This window comes from Chlorocebus sabaeus, chromosome 3, assembly GCF_047675955.1.
Source record: "Chlorocebus sabaeus isolate Y175 chromosome 3, mChlSab1.0.hap1, whole genome shotgun sequence".
Taxonomy (NCBI): domain Eukaryota; kingdom Metazoa; phylum Chordata; class Mammalia; order Primates; family Cercopithecidae; genus Chlorocebus; species Chlorocebus sabaeus.
In genome coordinates this window covers 90,675,920-90,693,015 of record NC_132906.1, presented here as the reverse complement: position 1 = coordinate 90,693,015, position 17,096 = coordinate 90,675,920, and the positions used below count along the sequence as shown (strand labels likewise).

At 39.5% G+C, this 17,096-nt stretch overlaps 1 protein-coding gene across 4 annotated transcripts in view; it reads right to left on the bottom strand.

The window, feature by feature from the left end:
* MYO16 (myosin XVI) overlaps positions 1-17,096 on the bottom strand; it is a 702,722-nt gene that overhangs the window by 250,450 nt on the left and 435,176 nt on the right. For all 4 annotated transcript variants that reach the window (XM_073014491.1, XM_073014490.1, XM_007960876.3 and 1 more), the window contains exon 17: positions 3,186-3,297. In XM_073014491.1, the coding sequence (XP_072870592.1) occupies positions 3,186-3,297 (112 nt within the window). The remainder of the gene's footprint in view (positions 1-3,185; positions 3,298-17,096) is intronic.

Sequence of the window (17,096 nt, the reverse complement as noted above, 5' to 3'; positions counted from 1 at the left end):
GTTTACTTCTCCAGGAAAAACTAAAGGAGGCGTAATGAAAACCACCGTGCCTAGACTCACAAAATGCTAATTGTTTTTTAAGGTATTTTAAGGAAAACAGAAAAAAAATGGATGTTGGCAAGAGCTATCTTTGAGCAGAGGGTAGCAGGAAGTAAGAGAGTGCTGAAAGAGAATCTGGAACGCTGCATAAAGAAATAAATGAGACCTTAAATTTGATTTTGGATAGTCATTTTTTGGCAAGAATGAAAAATCAAGAAAAAGCTGCAAGTTAAACTGTACTTCTCTAGAATGTCAAATATTTAGCATGATGATATCAATAGTAAAACAGGTTGAGCCCTGTGAAGGGCGAGTGGCATAGCCTGTTCCATTCTCAGTCTCCTAATCTGTAATTTGAGAACAAAAACTCCTTCCATAACTACTGTGGGAGCTGTTCTAAGAACAATGCTGATGTGCTTTATAAATATACAGTGGAAACAATACACTTCTTGAGACTTCCGCGATTTCCTCCAGAGCCTGTAGTTTTCATAATAAGGTAAGATTTTACCAATTTTAAAACGAGAGCATTGAAAAGAATGATCTCTAATTTTCAGGTATAATAATATTTTATGAAGGTCATATACATATAAAAATGTTTTCAGTTAATCCGTAAATCATAAATTTGTTTTTCAAATTTCATTTACTTATGCTGTATAAAATGGCATTATTCAAGCCTCTCAAACTACTTAACTACTTGCCAATTTATTTTTTTTCCTTTTTTTTTTTTTTTTTTTGAGACAGGGTCTCATTCTGTTGCCCAGGCTGGACTACAGTGGCACAATCATAGCTTACTACAGCCTTGACCTCCCGGGCTCAAGTGATCCTCCCACTTCAGCCTCTTGAGTAGCTAGGACTACAGGCAAAAATTAGTGTCCAGCTAATGTTTTTGAAAACAGTTGCAGAGATGGGGATCTCGCTATGCTGTTCAGGTCGGTCTTGAACTCCTGGCCTCAAGCAATCCTCTCATCTTGGTCTCCCAAAGTGCTGGGATTAGAGGCGTGCACCACCATGCCCAGCTTTTTTTTTTTTTAATCAATTAGTCTTCATGAAAGGTACTGGTACCTGCAAGATAGGCACCTCTGGAGAGACAGCTGAAGAATCTATACTGTCCTCAAGAATCTCATAATTTAGTGATGGAGACAGAACTGTGAAAATAACTATAATGTGCATTACAGTGTGCTGGATTCTATGACAAAAGTAAAAATAAACTCCTTCCTGAGCAGAAAGGAGGCTGTGATTCTGTGTCTCTGCGCAGTGAGCAGCCATCCCTGCCACCCTGCTAGACAGCAGAGCTGGAGGCACGGTTACGAACAGATCTCTCAGGACCACAATCGCAAGCATTGATTCAAGAACTCACTGGCCCAGAAATACCATCCTTTGAATCTTACTGGACATAATCCATCCCTCTAAAGTGGATTCAATTGTCTTCATTCAAGTCACTCCCAGGGTCAGGATGAAATAATTAATTTCATGGTTTTTGCTAGTGTGTACCTACTACTTTTACCAAGAAGGCTATAAGAGTCTCCCTGGGTTACCTTAGTCAGAAAGTGTACTTTGCTTGCCCTGCCTTTGAGGATCAGTCATGAATTTTCAAAGCCCTGTTTCCAGGCAACTGGTATGTTGGCAGAATGGTTTCTATCCATATCTCTAGCTTCACTTCCTATGAGGAAGCAGACATCTCAGGCATGGAAGGAGGGAAAAATATCAAAACAAGAAAGTACCACAGCAGCAAGTGCAAAGACAGAACAGTGCCAGTGGATAGGACTCAGTAAAGGAGAAAAACAGAGGCTGGGTAATCAGAGCCAAAAAGAATGAGACGCCACGTGATTGCGGGCTCCTCGAGTTCCAGTCTCTCAACACGGCAAGGGTGGGTGCAGCAAGGTGCCCCCGCATTCACTGATTTAGGGTGAGCCTCACTTCCTTCCTCTTCCCCCTGTGGACCTCTCCACCCTCCCCACCCACTCACTGCCCCCACGTATTGGCTTCAGAAAAATAAAAAGAACAACTTTAAATCTGTGACCTAGTCTGGGCTTGTGTACTAGTGGCATGTCTGAGTTATCCCTGTGATATTATATTAAATATTCATGAGGAATTGCCTGTAAATTGACCATAATCCAAAATACCACCATGTTGAATGGAGGCAAAGATAATGCCTCTGGGAAATAGAGATTGAAGGGAATTCTGAGAGGTCTTTCTCAAGCCTGAGACCATTTCTTATGTCTTATTCACCGGACAGTGCTGTTTAATTCAGTAACCGCTAACTACACATGGCTATGTCAATTTAAATGAATTAAAATAAAGAAATATTAAACATTTATTTCTTCAGTCCACTAGCCACACTTCAAGTGTCCAGGAGCCACACGTGGCTGGAAGCTACCGTGTGGTACAGCCCAGAGCAGGTCACCGACGTTTCCATCATCAGAGATGGTTCTACTGCACGGCTATGGTCTAAAAGTTTTAAAGTGTAATTTTTCAGCTTCATAATGCTTGGAGGTATTTGGCAATTCTGTGCATTCAAATATAACAATATTGAAACATTTACATTGTTCAAGAAGATGTTTTAACAAGGTGATTATGTTAATTTTCAAGTGATTCTTAACACGAACGGTTACTTCAGGTTTATCAGTTTTGTTCATGGGTTGATCAAATATAAAGTTATTTGATCTGTTTTGGATACATATATAAAATATATATTTTGAATATTATATATTTAAAATTTAAATTATATTTTATAAATATAATCTATAAATTATAAAGTTTATGATCTATTAAAATATATTTTAAATATTTTAAAATTATATATTAAAAAATATATAATGTATATATTATATTCATTTTGGGAAAGGGCTCCTTGTCCACCCTCTTGAAAACTGCACCCGCTCCTCTTGTCACTCTCTGCTGACTGCTCTGTTTTCTTCCTAGTTCCCTTCTTCCTCAACAAGTGGATTAAGTCCTGCCCCCTGCCCCCTGCCCCCACTAGCACGTCAGCTCTAGGAGGCAGGGACTGGGGCTTATTGTCTGCCGAATCATCAGTGTCCTCGGCAACACCTGGAATGTCATAGGGGCTCAGTAAATACTTCTGAATGAATAACTTTTATAAATCAGTAGAAGGTTGATTTACTCAGTGAAATATTTATGACATGACTCACCAAGTTGCTGAAGCCAACTACATTCAGGGCTTGTTTCAAAACAGCCAATTTCTCCCTGTTCAGAGAACGCTCCCCTGTGGACGCATCGTCCTGCATGGTCTGGTTCAAATACCTGTTAGGAGACAAGGCGTGTAACGTTACCGCTTGGCTTCTGGTCAGACTTCTGTGGTTAAAAGTCACTTCTGCCATATTTGATCTCTACAATGATGGGAATCACCTGGACATGGTGTCCCCATGTTTTCAAAGCGTTTGGTGCAGAACAGCACATGATGTCTCAGGAAAGGGAAACGTTAGTTCTTGTTGTACCAGGACATATTTACATTCCTTTACTCGGTTTTCATCTTAGCTGCTGCACCTTTCCTTGTGACAGGAGAAGGTCACAAGTGATTCATGTCTTTTTTTTTTTTTTTTTTTTTTTTTTTTTTTGAGATGGAGTTTCGCTCTTGTCGCCCAGGCTAGAGTGCAGTGGCACAGTCTTGGCTCACTGCAACCTCTGCCTCCCAGGTTCAAGCGTTTCTCCTGCCTTAGCCTCTTGAGTAACTGGGACTACAGGTGCGCACCACCATGCCCAGCTAATTTTTGTATTTTCAGTAGAGACAGGGTTTCACCATGTTGGTCAGGCTGGTCTTAAACTCCTGACCTCGGCCTCCCAAAGTGCTGGGATTATAGGTGTGAGCCACCGCACCTGGCCGTGACTCATATATTTCATATAAAAATTTGACAGGTTCTATCATATGCTTTGTAATTAATATCTGAACTAAAGATGCCTAATTTATAGTAAGTTATTATTTTTCCTTGTTGGTACTTTTCAATAATGAGATGGTTGATTATGCCATTGATTTACTCCTTTCCCTCAACAAACGTGCATGAATCACCTATTTAACACAGGCAATACCAAGCAGCTGAGAATATGAAGGAAAAGGACTCAACAACAGCAGAATAAACTATGCAGGGGCACAGACAAGGGAGATAGAATCAGAGAGACAGACTCCAGGTATAAGTGTACAGGAAGGGGCCGCACCCAGAAGTGGACCATGAGGAAACACGGTGGGGAAAAGCAGGTTTTGGTTCTAAGAGTTGCCATATAAGACTTTGCCAAGCAACTCCCAGGCTTTCAGCTTATCCCTGGAATAATTAGAACATGTACAAAGCAGAAAGAATTGGTCAAGTATGATGCATATGGGGGAAATATATCCATGTGTGCAAAATTGGAGCCTAAGGTGAGATGAGCAAAGATTGATGAGATTGGAGAAGTTGCCAGGGTTTTGTACAGCTTGAAAAAGAGTTTGTCATGTCTTGGAAGTGGCGGGCAGCTCTGAGGGCCTTGCAACAAAGAAGTGGTACGACCAGGTTGGTGCCTTGGAAAGAATATGCTGGTAGCCCAGGGCAAGATTACCTGGAAAGAGGTAAGGCAAGTAAGGGGAGCATGTGGCCCAGTGAGAAACCAGTGGTGGTGAAGAAGAGGACGGATGGCGAGAGGAGAAGGGAGGAGGCAGAGCTGGCAGTACGAGGGGGTGAACTGGGCACCGGGAGGTGGAAAGCGGGGAGTTCATGATGAGTAGCAAGTCTCCATCTGGGAAAACAGGGTGGACTGCGGGCCCGTTCAACTGGAAAACATTCTCAAGAGGAGGAACAGGTTTCTGGAAGGATAAAGTCTTATATTTGATATTAGACACATTGACTTTAAACTACTTGTTAAAGTTTAAATGTAGTCCCAAGAAATAATAGCTATAAAGATCTGGAATTCAGAAAAACACTAGATAATAGGATCTGGAAGTCATCAGCATGCAGAAGGCTAAAACCATGGGAGAGGGTGAGCTCACACAAAATGAGATGCTGGAATTAGGGCTGAGGAAAGAATGGAGTGTCCAAGATGGAGTAAGAATGTTACAAGAAATTTGAGTCATTAAAACAGAAGGTTTTTTTTTTTTTTTTTTTTTTTTGAGACGGAGTCTTGCCCTGTTGCCCAGGCTACAGTGCAGTGTGACGATCTCACTGCAACCTCCTACTTCTTGGTTTAAGCAATTCCCCTGCCTCAGTCTCCTGAGTAGCTGGGATGACAGGCGCACACCACCACGCCCGGCTAATTTTTGTATTTTAGTAGAGACGAGGTTTCACCATCTTGGCCAGGCTGGTCTCAAACTCCTGACCTCATGATCCACCCACCTCAGCCTCCCAAAATGCTGGGATGACAGGTGTGAGCCACTGTGCCTGGCTGGAAAAGGTGCCTTTAAGACTGAATGATAGTGATGGAAAAGAGACCACAGAAACAAGGAAATTATGCCCTTGACAAGTGGAATGTTTTTTGGAATTGGGAGAAGCAGATCGCAATGGCCATGTGAGCTGGGTCTGTGGGAATGTCTTTTTCCTCAATCTCGGCTGAGGTTGGAAGAACAATCTAGGGGCTGGAGTGGGGTGTGGGGAAGACTTTGGAATATGAACCTGCTGAGGTAGAAGCATAAAAACCCGCATAAAAAACTTCAAGAAAGGGAGCCGTGGAGAGTACTGAAGAGGGGGAAATGGATGAGGTAAGGAGAGGGTGTGGAGTTGGTGCAAGGGGAGGGTCTGCCTCTCACTGCAGAAACGACCTGACTTTCTAGGACGTGCCAGGTAAGGGGACAAATATGACCCTGAAGGCTGGTGCCATCTCAGGGGAGGAGAGCAACCAATGCTTGTAGCTTTGGTTTTTCTAGGAGAGAAAGAGGTTGAGGTTTCGGTGACCAAGTGAAGGTCGTGGGAACCTAAGACATTTGCTGCGGAGAAGGGACACAGTTGCGAAGCAGGGAGCAGCAGGAGCTGAGCTGATGCTGCAGCATGCCGTGCCCAGGTGGCGGTGGAGACCAGCTCCTGGGGTGGGGTCACCTCCTCTAGGGCCCCTCAAATGCCTGATGGAGGATGAGCAAGCTGGTCAGAGGGTCCTTTTGTCTGCAATCTATAAACCTTTAGTAATAAACCTTTTATTATTATTATTATTATTATCATCACCATCATCATCATTATTATTATTATAATACAGGGTCTTGCTCTGTTCCCAGGCTGGATGGCATGGTGTGATCTCAACTCATTGCAGCTCTGCCTTCTAGGCACAAATGATCCTCCCACTTCAGCCTCTCGAATAGCTGGGATCACAGGCACATGTCGCCACGCCTGGCTAATTTTTTGTATTTTTAGTAGAGACACGGTCTTGCCATGTGGCCCAGGCTGGTCTTGAACTCCTGATCTCAAGCAGTCTGCATGTCTTGGCCTCCCAAAGTGCTGGAATTGTAAGTGTGAGCCACCACACGCTGGCCCTAGTGATAAATCTTAATGATAAAAAATTGTAACCCCTCTCCATACTTCTGGTCCTTACAGTAGGTTTCTATGCATCTTCCTGACATTATCTTTTTTTTCTGACTTCCTTGATCATTGCACAGGTTAATATTCCATTGAGGGGCCACTTGTCTTGCAAAGAACAATTGGCTCCTGTTATCATTAGAGTCAAATGGGCAAAAAAGAAAACCTTTTACAATTCTTGATAAGTAATCAATTAGTAAGCTCCCCGTAGACCTGCACCAGCTAGCTTAAGTATTTCTTTAAACCTCCCATCTTCCATTGTGTTTTACTTTTTAGCCTAGAATTTACAGCAGCTGTGACCCACTCCATGAGGAAGTATGAATACAGCGGCTTTTTTATTGCAGTTAAATTTTGGGTAGATGAAGCCCTGTGAACCCCGTGAAGAAATCCTGGTAGTTGCAGACAGGTCTGTTAACTAGGTAATGGGTCAGGTGGGAACCAATTCAAAACAGACAATTTGAAAGGGCAGTTTGCCTGATGGCAGGAAAGATGCCTTCAGCTTGGTTGTGAGCATTTTCCTCTGTAGCCAGAAAACTTGTCATAAAGACGAAGAAAAAAACACAATGCCTTTTACACAATACTTAAAATTCTCCCACTATTCAAAAGCATCTAGGATGATTTCACTAGAAATGCAGTTCTTACTTATCAGCAAAACTATATCTTAAAATGGGAAGGTTAGTACCAGAATAAAAAAAAATACATGTTTATTTTTGGAGATTAAAAATACAAATTTTCCCTTTGACATCACTCAATCATGAAATCTCACATAAGGGCAAAAAAAAAAAAAAAAAAAAACTTGGAAAATATGCATGGTAAAATATGGAAACTAAGAATCTGGAGACATATTTAAGTACTATTTGACAATTAAAAAAAAAACCCAAACATTTAAATTTTTATTATCTGTAAAACAGAGTAAAAATATATTAAAAATAGATTTAAAAATTCTCCATTTCTAGTTCACAGTGGTTTTGTGAATGACAAATGAGACATTGCATGTGGTATGCCTCCTACACTCAGGTTGCAATGCATGTACGGAATATGAGTATTTCCTGGAATGATTATATCTTGCCTATGTGGGCAACTTTTAGTCAGTGTACTCCGTCATTAATGAAGCTCTTAATCAAATAAATGACTGCGCCACTAACCATCTTAAACCATGAAATATGCTTTTCTATACTTTTCAGACAGAAAAAAGTAACAAATAGGTAAAAGGAAAAGATCATAGTTCACACTTCGCTGTTGTATACTGATGTGAATTGCCTGAAAGTTGACAATCATCGATGCAATGTTACAATGGCATTCCCAGACTTTTTTCTTTTTTTTTTTCTTAACAGTTTGAAATAGGTAAGAATAATGATGGGTAATGAGTCATTGACTTCCCAGTGGCCAGTGGACTCGCTTTACCTCCACAGATGTTATCCCACTAATCTCAATACAGTGGCTGAGAACCATCCTAGATGAATCAAAGGAAGGGTTTCATCTAAGAGTTTCCAGTTTTGCCCCCATATTGATTCATGGTCACATAACCTCTAGCATTCAGACCCTTTAACTTAATATTCAATGTCTTCTATACTATTCTTCTATGAGTCAAAATCATACATCTATAGCTTAAGCCTATTTTCTTATCCTCTTTGGCTCTTGGAACACTGGCAACATCTACATATCTCCATGTGCAGAGTCAGAAATTTCAGAGAGCATTTAAGAGTCATTGCTATTTTGTTTTTAAAAGATTGGCAGAACAAGGGAATAGTCTGTCTGCTGTTTCCATCATGGGGTAGAAGACTCTTAACATGGGTGCTCTAGATGGATAAAAACTACAGATGGATTAATACTGTTTAATTCCACTCAAAGGGAAATGCGATGGGAACTAATATTTCTTGATACTGATGGGCCAAATTCTCCACTGGATGTTTTTGAGGCACTTCCTCTATTAGTCTCCACAACAATTCACAAACGGAGCCATTATTTTACCTATTTCAGAAATAAGGGCACTGGAGTCCATTTAAAGTTGTGAAGCCTGACATCGGCGGACCAACACACCCCCGTCCTGCCCTGGAGCCCAGCGTCTCTCAAGCTTAGTTAGGAGTTTCCTGCAAGGCGGATGGGATACACGGAAGGTCTTGCTGTTCTGCTCTCCTGAAAGTCAGCAATTCCTAACGTCTCCTACATTTCATTTACAGAAAAAGGATAAAAACATTGTAGAAATTTGGTGGTCCAACTCCATAGAAATTTTAGTAACACTGATATCAACTATATATAGTTTTATGTATGTATGTATGTATGTATGTACGTATTTATTGACATGGCAGTCTCACTTGTTTTGCCCAGGCTGGAGTGCAATGGCATGATCTTGGCTCACTGCAACCTCCATCTCCCAGGTTCAAGCAATTCTCCTGTCTCAGCCTCCTGAGTGGAGTAGCTAGAACTACAGGTGCCCACCACCACTCCTGGCTAATTTTTGTATTGAGTAGAGACGGCATTTTGCCATGTTGGCAAGGCTGGTCTCAAACTCCTGACCTCAGGTGATCTGGCCTTCCTCAGCCTCCCAAAGTGCTGGGATTATAGGCATGCATCACCATGCCAGGCCCATAGTTGTATTTTTTAAGCAGTGAAGAGGTGTCTTGACCTTAAGTGTTGGGTTGAGTTGGCAGCTGAAGGAGAAGAGTTAATATCTTTCCTCACCAGAAATCTGTCTACATCACCATTGTTCATTAATTTATACATTATTCATTCCTTCTCTCCAAATTTTAACCAATTATTTAAGCATGTTTATTTCTCCTTAAGGCAAATTCTAGGAAAAATAAACTTCTATGTTCTTAAAGCGTCAAATCACATAAAAGTCATAATTGCTGTGAAAAGTGCCACTTGAGAACATAATTTCAACAGGTATTTAATTGGCAGGGACGTCCTGGGGAAAATATAGGCCCTGGGGAAGGCTCCCAGCCAACCCCACAGCCTTTGCCCTCACAGTGTTCATCATCAGATGCCCACTCCTCCCAGCTCTCCATGGCCTCTAGGTTGATACCTAATTCACATTCCACTGATTAACTTCATAGCATGAGGTTTTGGCATTTTTTCTGTCTCCCCATGAGCTAGCCACAAGAGTCCCAAGAAAACCAAGTGAAACTAAAAGGAAGGACTAGACAGCATCTGGAAGAATCTGCATCTACACGGGTTTCTCCAAGACAGGCATTCATGGTGCATACCAATCATTTTCTTCTGTTTTGTTCTTTTCCATGTTCCCCAGTATTTCTGAAAATCAAAAAGTATTATATATAATCATAAGAAAAAGAAGCTCTGCACATGTATCCTAGAACTTAAAGTAAACAAACAAAAAAATGTTTTGAGGAAGGTAATGCTTTTAAATCATCCCTACATCTGTTATCAAGTTTATAAAGTTCTCAATGAAAATTTTTCTAAAGGGAGAAAAAAACAGAAGCTCTACCAAACTCTAAATCAAAAACTGGGAGCACAGTTTTCTGTGGATTCATCCAGGCTGCTGTGTACAGCTAAACTGTTCCAGTCTGCTGCTGAGCAGTATTCCAGTGTTAACACACGGCAGTGTGTCTAGCCACTTAGCCGTCTGAGAAACATCTAGAGTGTTTCTAGTGGGGCTTTTATGAATAAGGCTACTATGAACAAGTACATAGAGGTATCTGTGTAAACATATGCCTCCATTTCTCTTGGACGGATGCCAAGAAGTGCAATACCTGGGTCATAGGGTAGCAGCATCTATAGTTTTATAAGAAGCTGTCAAACTCTTTTCTAGCACGGCTGTACACTATTTTACATTCCTACCAGCAATGCATGGGGCAGTGAGTTTCTTCACATCCTCACCAGCATTTGATGCTGTCACAGTTTTTTTTTTTTATGAGCTGTTCTGATAGGTATGTGGTGGTATCTTATCAGGGTTTTAATGTGCATTTATCTAATGGTTAATGACACTCAACACCTTTTCACATGCTTATGTGCTATCCGTATATTCATATTTGGTGAAATATCTCTTCATGTCTTTTGCCCATTTCTAAGTGGACGAGAACAGTTTTTATTTTCCTACTGTTAATTTGGAGTGCTGTTTATAGATTCTAAATATTAGTCCTTTGTTGGATATGAAGGTTGCAATATCTTCTGCCAGCCTGAACCTCGTCTTATAATATTTTTAATGAAGTCTTCTAGATAAGAGTTTTACATTTTGATGTCATATAATTTATCAATCTTTCCTAATGTGGATTAGGATTTTGATGTCAAGCATAAGTTCTTTTTGCCTAGTCATGGATCCCAAATACTTCCTTCTTTTGTTCCCTAAAAACTGTATTGCTTTATGCTTTACATTTAGGTCTCTGATCATCTTGATTTTTTTCCATATGTGAGATTTTGGCTTTGCTTTATTATTTTTGTTTTGCTTGTTTTGCCTATGGATGCCCAGTTGTCCAGCACCTTTTGTTGAAGTTGATCTTTCCTCCACTCGACTGTTTTGTATGTTTGCCAAAAAAATCACCTTTTTGTGTGTGAGTATATTTGTGTGAGTCTATTTCTGCATTCTCCCTTCTCTTTCTTTGATCTCTGTGTCTGTCTACCAACACCATAATGTCTGGGTCACTCAGACAATAATGTCTGGACTACTCTAGCTGCATGGTAGGCCTTAATATGGGTAGGGTAGTTCCTCTGATTTTATTCTTCTTTTGTGTGTGTGTGTTTTTTTTTAGCTATTAGAAGTTCTGTGCTCTTACATACATATTTTAGAATAAGCTTCCATATGTGTCTTAATATTGTTAAGATTTTAACAGGAATTACACTAAACCTATAAATCACCTTAGGGATGACTGGCATTTGTATTATATTGAATCTTCCAATAAGTGAACATTATAAGTCTCTTTTTCTTTCATCGGTATCTTTTTTCATTTTCACCCTCCAGATTCTGTACATGTTTTGTTAAGTGTATAATTATTTAATTTTCCTGGAGAAATTGGAAAGGGTGTTATGTTTTTAATCGTGGTTTATACACGTTCACTGTTAATACATAATGATTAATATATGTGATTGATTTTGTGTACTGATCTCATATCCTGTCAACTGCTGACCTCACCTACTAGTTTTAGGAGATCTTTTGTTTTTTAAGCTCTTTGGTTCTTCCCACTCCCCTTTTTCACAAAGCCTAACGGTGCTTTCTTTAGACTAAGTTTCTAAATTAAAATTTTATCAACCAGTATGAAAAAAGCACACCTTCTCCAGCAACACAGATACCTTCCTTCTTACAGAAGAAACAGTAGCAAACCAGGTGAATATGTGTTACAATTGTATAAAATTCGACTTGTGCTTTGGAAAAGAAACAGTTTTCATTACAAGTTAAATTGATTGAAAATAAGTCAGTAACGACTGTTGACTATGTGCTATTTCTAATTAACTAATCCATTTAACCGATTTGTTTATTGTCCTGACAACAAACAGCAGGCTGATGCTATGTCTTCTGAAGCAAGTCCATAGTATCGCCAAAATAATCTGTGTGTATGTGTGAGGTGTGAGTGTGAGTGTGTGCGCTAACACTTTTGCTTTGAGGCAAAGTAAAACTAGTCCTGGACTGTTTCTTATGTCACCTGAGAACGCATGAATAAGATTAAGCCGTGGACTAAATCACAGGAGGGTTTTCTTTTTGAACAGAGGAGTCCACACTGAAGACTGCTTTCAAGAAGTGCTATGTGGAGGCACAGACGAAAACTGTTACCATCCAGCATGCGGCATCACTCTAAGGAGGGGGAATAGATATGATTTGAAGATCAAATACAAACATTGACTGTTTGCCAAAAACATCCCAATGGAACTTCAAAGGCCTGTGTCTCCAGGGTGCAGGTGTGGCCCCGTTCAGCAGGCACAGAGATCAGCGCGCATGAAACAACCCTTGTGTGCCTGCTTGTGTACCCAAGGCACGCTGGGATTGAAGGTTCAAGTATAAACAAAAATGTTACTACTTAAAAACCAACTTGTTTAGTCCATTCACCAAGTCAGAGACTCACAGACTACAAACACAATGCTTTGCTCAGTTTTTTATCTGCTGTGTGAATACAAAGGAACAGTGTCTTCTCTCTTGTGGGCAGAGCTATCTTTTACTTGGTGATGTTTAATATATAAACAGAAGCCAAATAAGGCAATATTAAACAGTTGGTTTAAACTAAACAGTTGGTATCAATAAAGACAGCGCACTTTGCTAATGACGATGGCCAAGCGCTGATTGCCCACCCGCCCTCACTTTGCTCCTAAAAAAGAAATTATTTTCTGTATTGTTTCTGAACTATCTGAAACACATTAACTAATTTTAAATTTTAAGTCTCCCCCTCCTCAAGGAATACAAGTACAACTTTTTATTAACCATGCGTTCAGATACATACATCTCCACCTGGAAAGTATTAATATGTGAGTCACAAACTGTTTTGTTTGGAAAGAGAAAATCTTGTCAGTGGTCTCCAGGAAAAGAACAGAATCTAATAAATTTAGGAAAAGAACAGAATCCTTTTAACAAGTTACACATTCAGAAAGTCTTTGGGTCTTGTGACATTCCCAGAATAGTTCATCCATATTTTTCTAATCAGTTGAAATATTTCAAAACATCTGGTGAAACAAATTCAAAACTCTTGCCACCTTACACATAGTGAATACTCGTATGGCCAATTATTCGTTTCTTGAAAATGTCTAGTTGGGAGAGCCGGCGGGTGGAGACAGACAGGGTGGCTGTGTCTTGCACAGAAGGCCCTGGACAACAGTTAAGGGGCTGACCCCAGCCTGAACTCATCCCTGAGCCTTGAGTCCAGCATAAACAGCCAGAAACACACACCCAGAGCTGCTGATATTTCAATGAGTGAAGTCGTGAAATGGAGAGAAAAATCAGTTTTTGGTCAGGAAATGTGGGTTGGCCTGGCCTTGAAGATGGTGGGATTAGTTTAACAAGTCGAGGCCTGGGGAGCTGCATCTGCCTGGAGGGAGAGGTGGGCAGAACTTTCTCTAACTCACACCAAGACATCCTCAGTCTCGGGAGGGTTCCATACAGGAAGAGAGCACAGAAATATGCCCCAGGTGAGGCTGAACAGGTGCCGAGGTCCTCCTCAGGGGAGAAGGTGACCAGAAAGCATTGTGCAAGGCCATGTCCACAGCACCAACAGGAAGGATTAACTTCACTAACCCTGTGTCTTAAATACCGACTAACGTAGGCACCTACACCGAAACTTCAGTAATATGCAAATATTACAGTTTATTTGATTCAGACACATGACCATGTACAGATAGTTACTACCAACAAAGGTATTCTTAGGCAGATTTATCCAGGCCCCACCCCTGACCTTCATCAAATGCTCATAAAGTATGGTGTGAAAAACATTGTGCTGAATATAACCCACAGATGTAACAAGCAACCTCTTTCAGGTTAGCAGGACTAAAAGAAAATTTTAATTACCCAGTCTCTACAAGAAATAAAAAAAATTAGCTGGGCATAGTGGCCTGCAACTGTAGTCCCTGCTTTTGAGAGGCTGAGGTGGGAGGATCACTTGGGCCCAGGAGGTCGGGGCTGCAGTGACCTGTGATCGTGCCACTGCACTCAAGCCTGGGTGACAGAGCGAGATTATATCTCAATTAAAAAAAAAAAAAATCCATCTCTGTCTCTGTATAGATCCATACTCTCTTGGCTATTGGCTCTGTTTCTCTGGAGAACCCTGACCAATACACTCTCCTCTCCCCATTTCACTTATTCATACATTTAAATATTTAATAGCTCCTATTTAACAAAAAATTAAATGTCATTAACTTGTTTATGGATAAAGATCATGCCTTAAAATTTCTGGTGGATTCTCATAAAATTTAAATTAATATTGAGTGTACAGAAGGTTATATACACCTGCAAGTTTCCATATGTATTTCAAAGTTTCCATATGTATACCTAGTTGGTTACAGTTTTGCCGGATAGGTTCCCAACATATCTGGAAGTGCCATACGTAGCAGGTTGGTAAGTCCATAGTGAACACGAGCTTTACTCTTTCTTTGGTCAAAGGTTGGCAAAATAAGTGAAAAATTTATGCCACAAAAGTCAACCCCCTTTATTATTATTATTATTATTTTGCCAAAATCAAAAGAAACAAATAATCTAACGAAGAATGTATTAGGTAAGGTTATCTGGGGAAGAAAGTTTAGTGTAAGAAACAAACACACAAATATTGATCAGAGATGCTCTGGAAGGAAGTATGACAAAATGGGGAGGAGAGAAGGAATGGAGATATAATAAAATAGTGACCAACAGATATTTAAATACTTAGTCAGATTGCCTTTACTGATAAGATAACTGGACAGTCAATTTAACCTTCAAAAACTGGCATGTCTAACCTCGGGCGGACAGACACACATTCCAGGTAGGCAGCTCAGAAGTCTGGCTTCAGGATAGGATGGGGGATACATACTAAAAACTTTTCTGACATGTTGATTAGAAACATCAGCACTTCCAAGCTCTAAAGATTCATTAAAATTGAGATTTTTAATGAAGAACTTAAAATGAGTAAAACGTGTATACTCTATAGACAATCTTTAAAAGTAAAATTCATGAAGATTTTTATTCAACCACCAAAATGTATTCACATGTAGGTTGTACCTACTAAGGTAAACTTATTCAAAACAATGTATGTAACTAAATGACATTAGTAATAGGATATTAGATCTGGCTATTTCAGAATAGATTCATAAAGTAAATAAAACTAAATAATCCAAATTTTCTTTTCTGCTAAATGTAAAAGCTGAGTAAAAATGCCTAGTTAATTATAATTAATCCTAATAAGTCAAGATAAAAAAGCATAGAAATGTGGGTTCCATTTTGACACCTACTGGTCTACTGCATAGGATTTGGCTCCTATTTTTAAAATACTTTCTAGTCAAGGATGTCTTTCAGAACTACTGTTGTGATTACTTAGATGCTATATATTTTCATTAAGAAACACTATGAAATAACAAAGTTCAAATAATGAATAACCCCCCAAATAAGTGGTCCCAGGCCATGAATTGTGCTTTCAGGTCACAAACACTTCCACATGAAAGAAAATTTCCAGAGAGACTCAATCACATGGTCTAAATGCCATCATATATTTACATTCAAAAATTAATGGAAAGTGAAAAATTCTGGAACTAATTATCAGTAAAGTTTGGACTGATGTGCTTCAGCTCCAATTGTAATATTCTAATTGAGAGATTTTAGTGTGAGAAATCCAAGTAAGTTACACAAGAATATTGTGAAACAACCAGTCACATAGAAAGATACTGAATCAATACAAAACATTTAAAACCTGTTTTACAAAGGATGAATTCTGGAAACTTAAAGACAAGCAGGCATGACTATACCGGGTTTAATATGTTTGTTCACTCAGACAAATAATTAGCATTCTGTTATAACTTTCTTGTACACTTAGGAAATGAAGCAATATTATGACCTAGCAAAAACTGGGTTACTCAATTACTATTACTACTGCCATTTTGCGATATTGTTCCGATTTAGAAAATAACTCTATAGTTGTCTAAACCAATTATATTCATTAAAAATACTAATAAAAGTTATATGGAAAATATGATTAAACTCAGGTGTTTCATCTCTGACAAATTTATCTTCAACTTTAAAACATGCAAAAGTATATATTTCCTTAGAAATAAATTGAAATGGAATTATGATATTGTAGGCTCTTTAGACATTATTCTTTAGTAATCACTCTCATACTATCTTTCCGTCCAATTTTCTAATTTTAGTGCCTTAACTTCAATACTTATATTTAGGGTATCAAATACTTAAACAGTTAACAACAAATCTCAACGTTTATGAAAATAAAAACTGTAAATTAGCAAGATTTATATCAGTAGACATTTACTTCCCATTTGTTAGGGAATTAAAAAAGTGTGGGTGGAAATTAAATTACATAAACGAACTAATAAAGTGAAAAAGTAGTCTTAATGCCATCATTATCAAATGCAGTTGAGAGTGCCCTTCCCTTTTTCCCTTTTCTTCTTCAGTCTTAACAGGTGATCCTAAAAAGTTTTATTTAAGAATAAGGCAGGCTGTTTTCTTTTATTACTATTAGGTTGGTGCAAAAGTAATTAAAAGTAATGACAAAAACTGCAATTGCTTTTGCTCTAATCTAGTATTATTTTTTTATCTTATCTCCCAGAAGAATGTTCTTACAACAAGCACTGCTCAAAAGCTGGAACTCTATATGTGGTCACAGCAGAGAAAGAAGAAATCTAGATGAGGCAGAGTCAGAAGTGCAATATCCTCTAGTACAGTTCGGCCTCGTGTGCTGTGCTGTGTTCTGGACCCTCCATACAGTTCGGCCTCGTGTGCTGTGCTGTGTTCTGTACCCTCTAGTAGTCGGGCCTCATGTGCTGTGCTGTGTTCTGTACCCTCTAGTACAGTCAGGCCTCATGTGCTGTGCTGTGTTCTGTACCCTCCATACAGTTCGGCCTCGTGTGCTGTGCTGTGTTCTGTACCCTCTAGTACAGTCGGGCCTCATGTGCTGTGCTGTGTTCTGTACCCTCCATACAGTTCGGCCTTGTGTGCTGTGCTGTGTT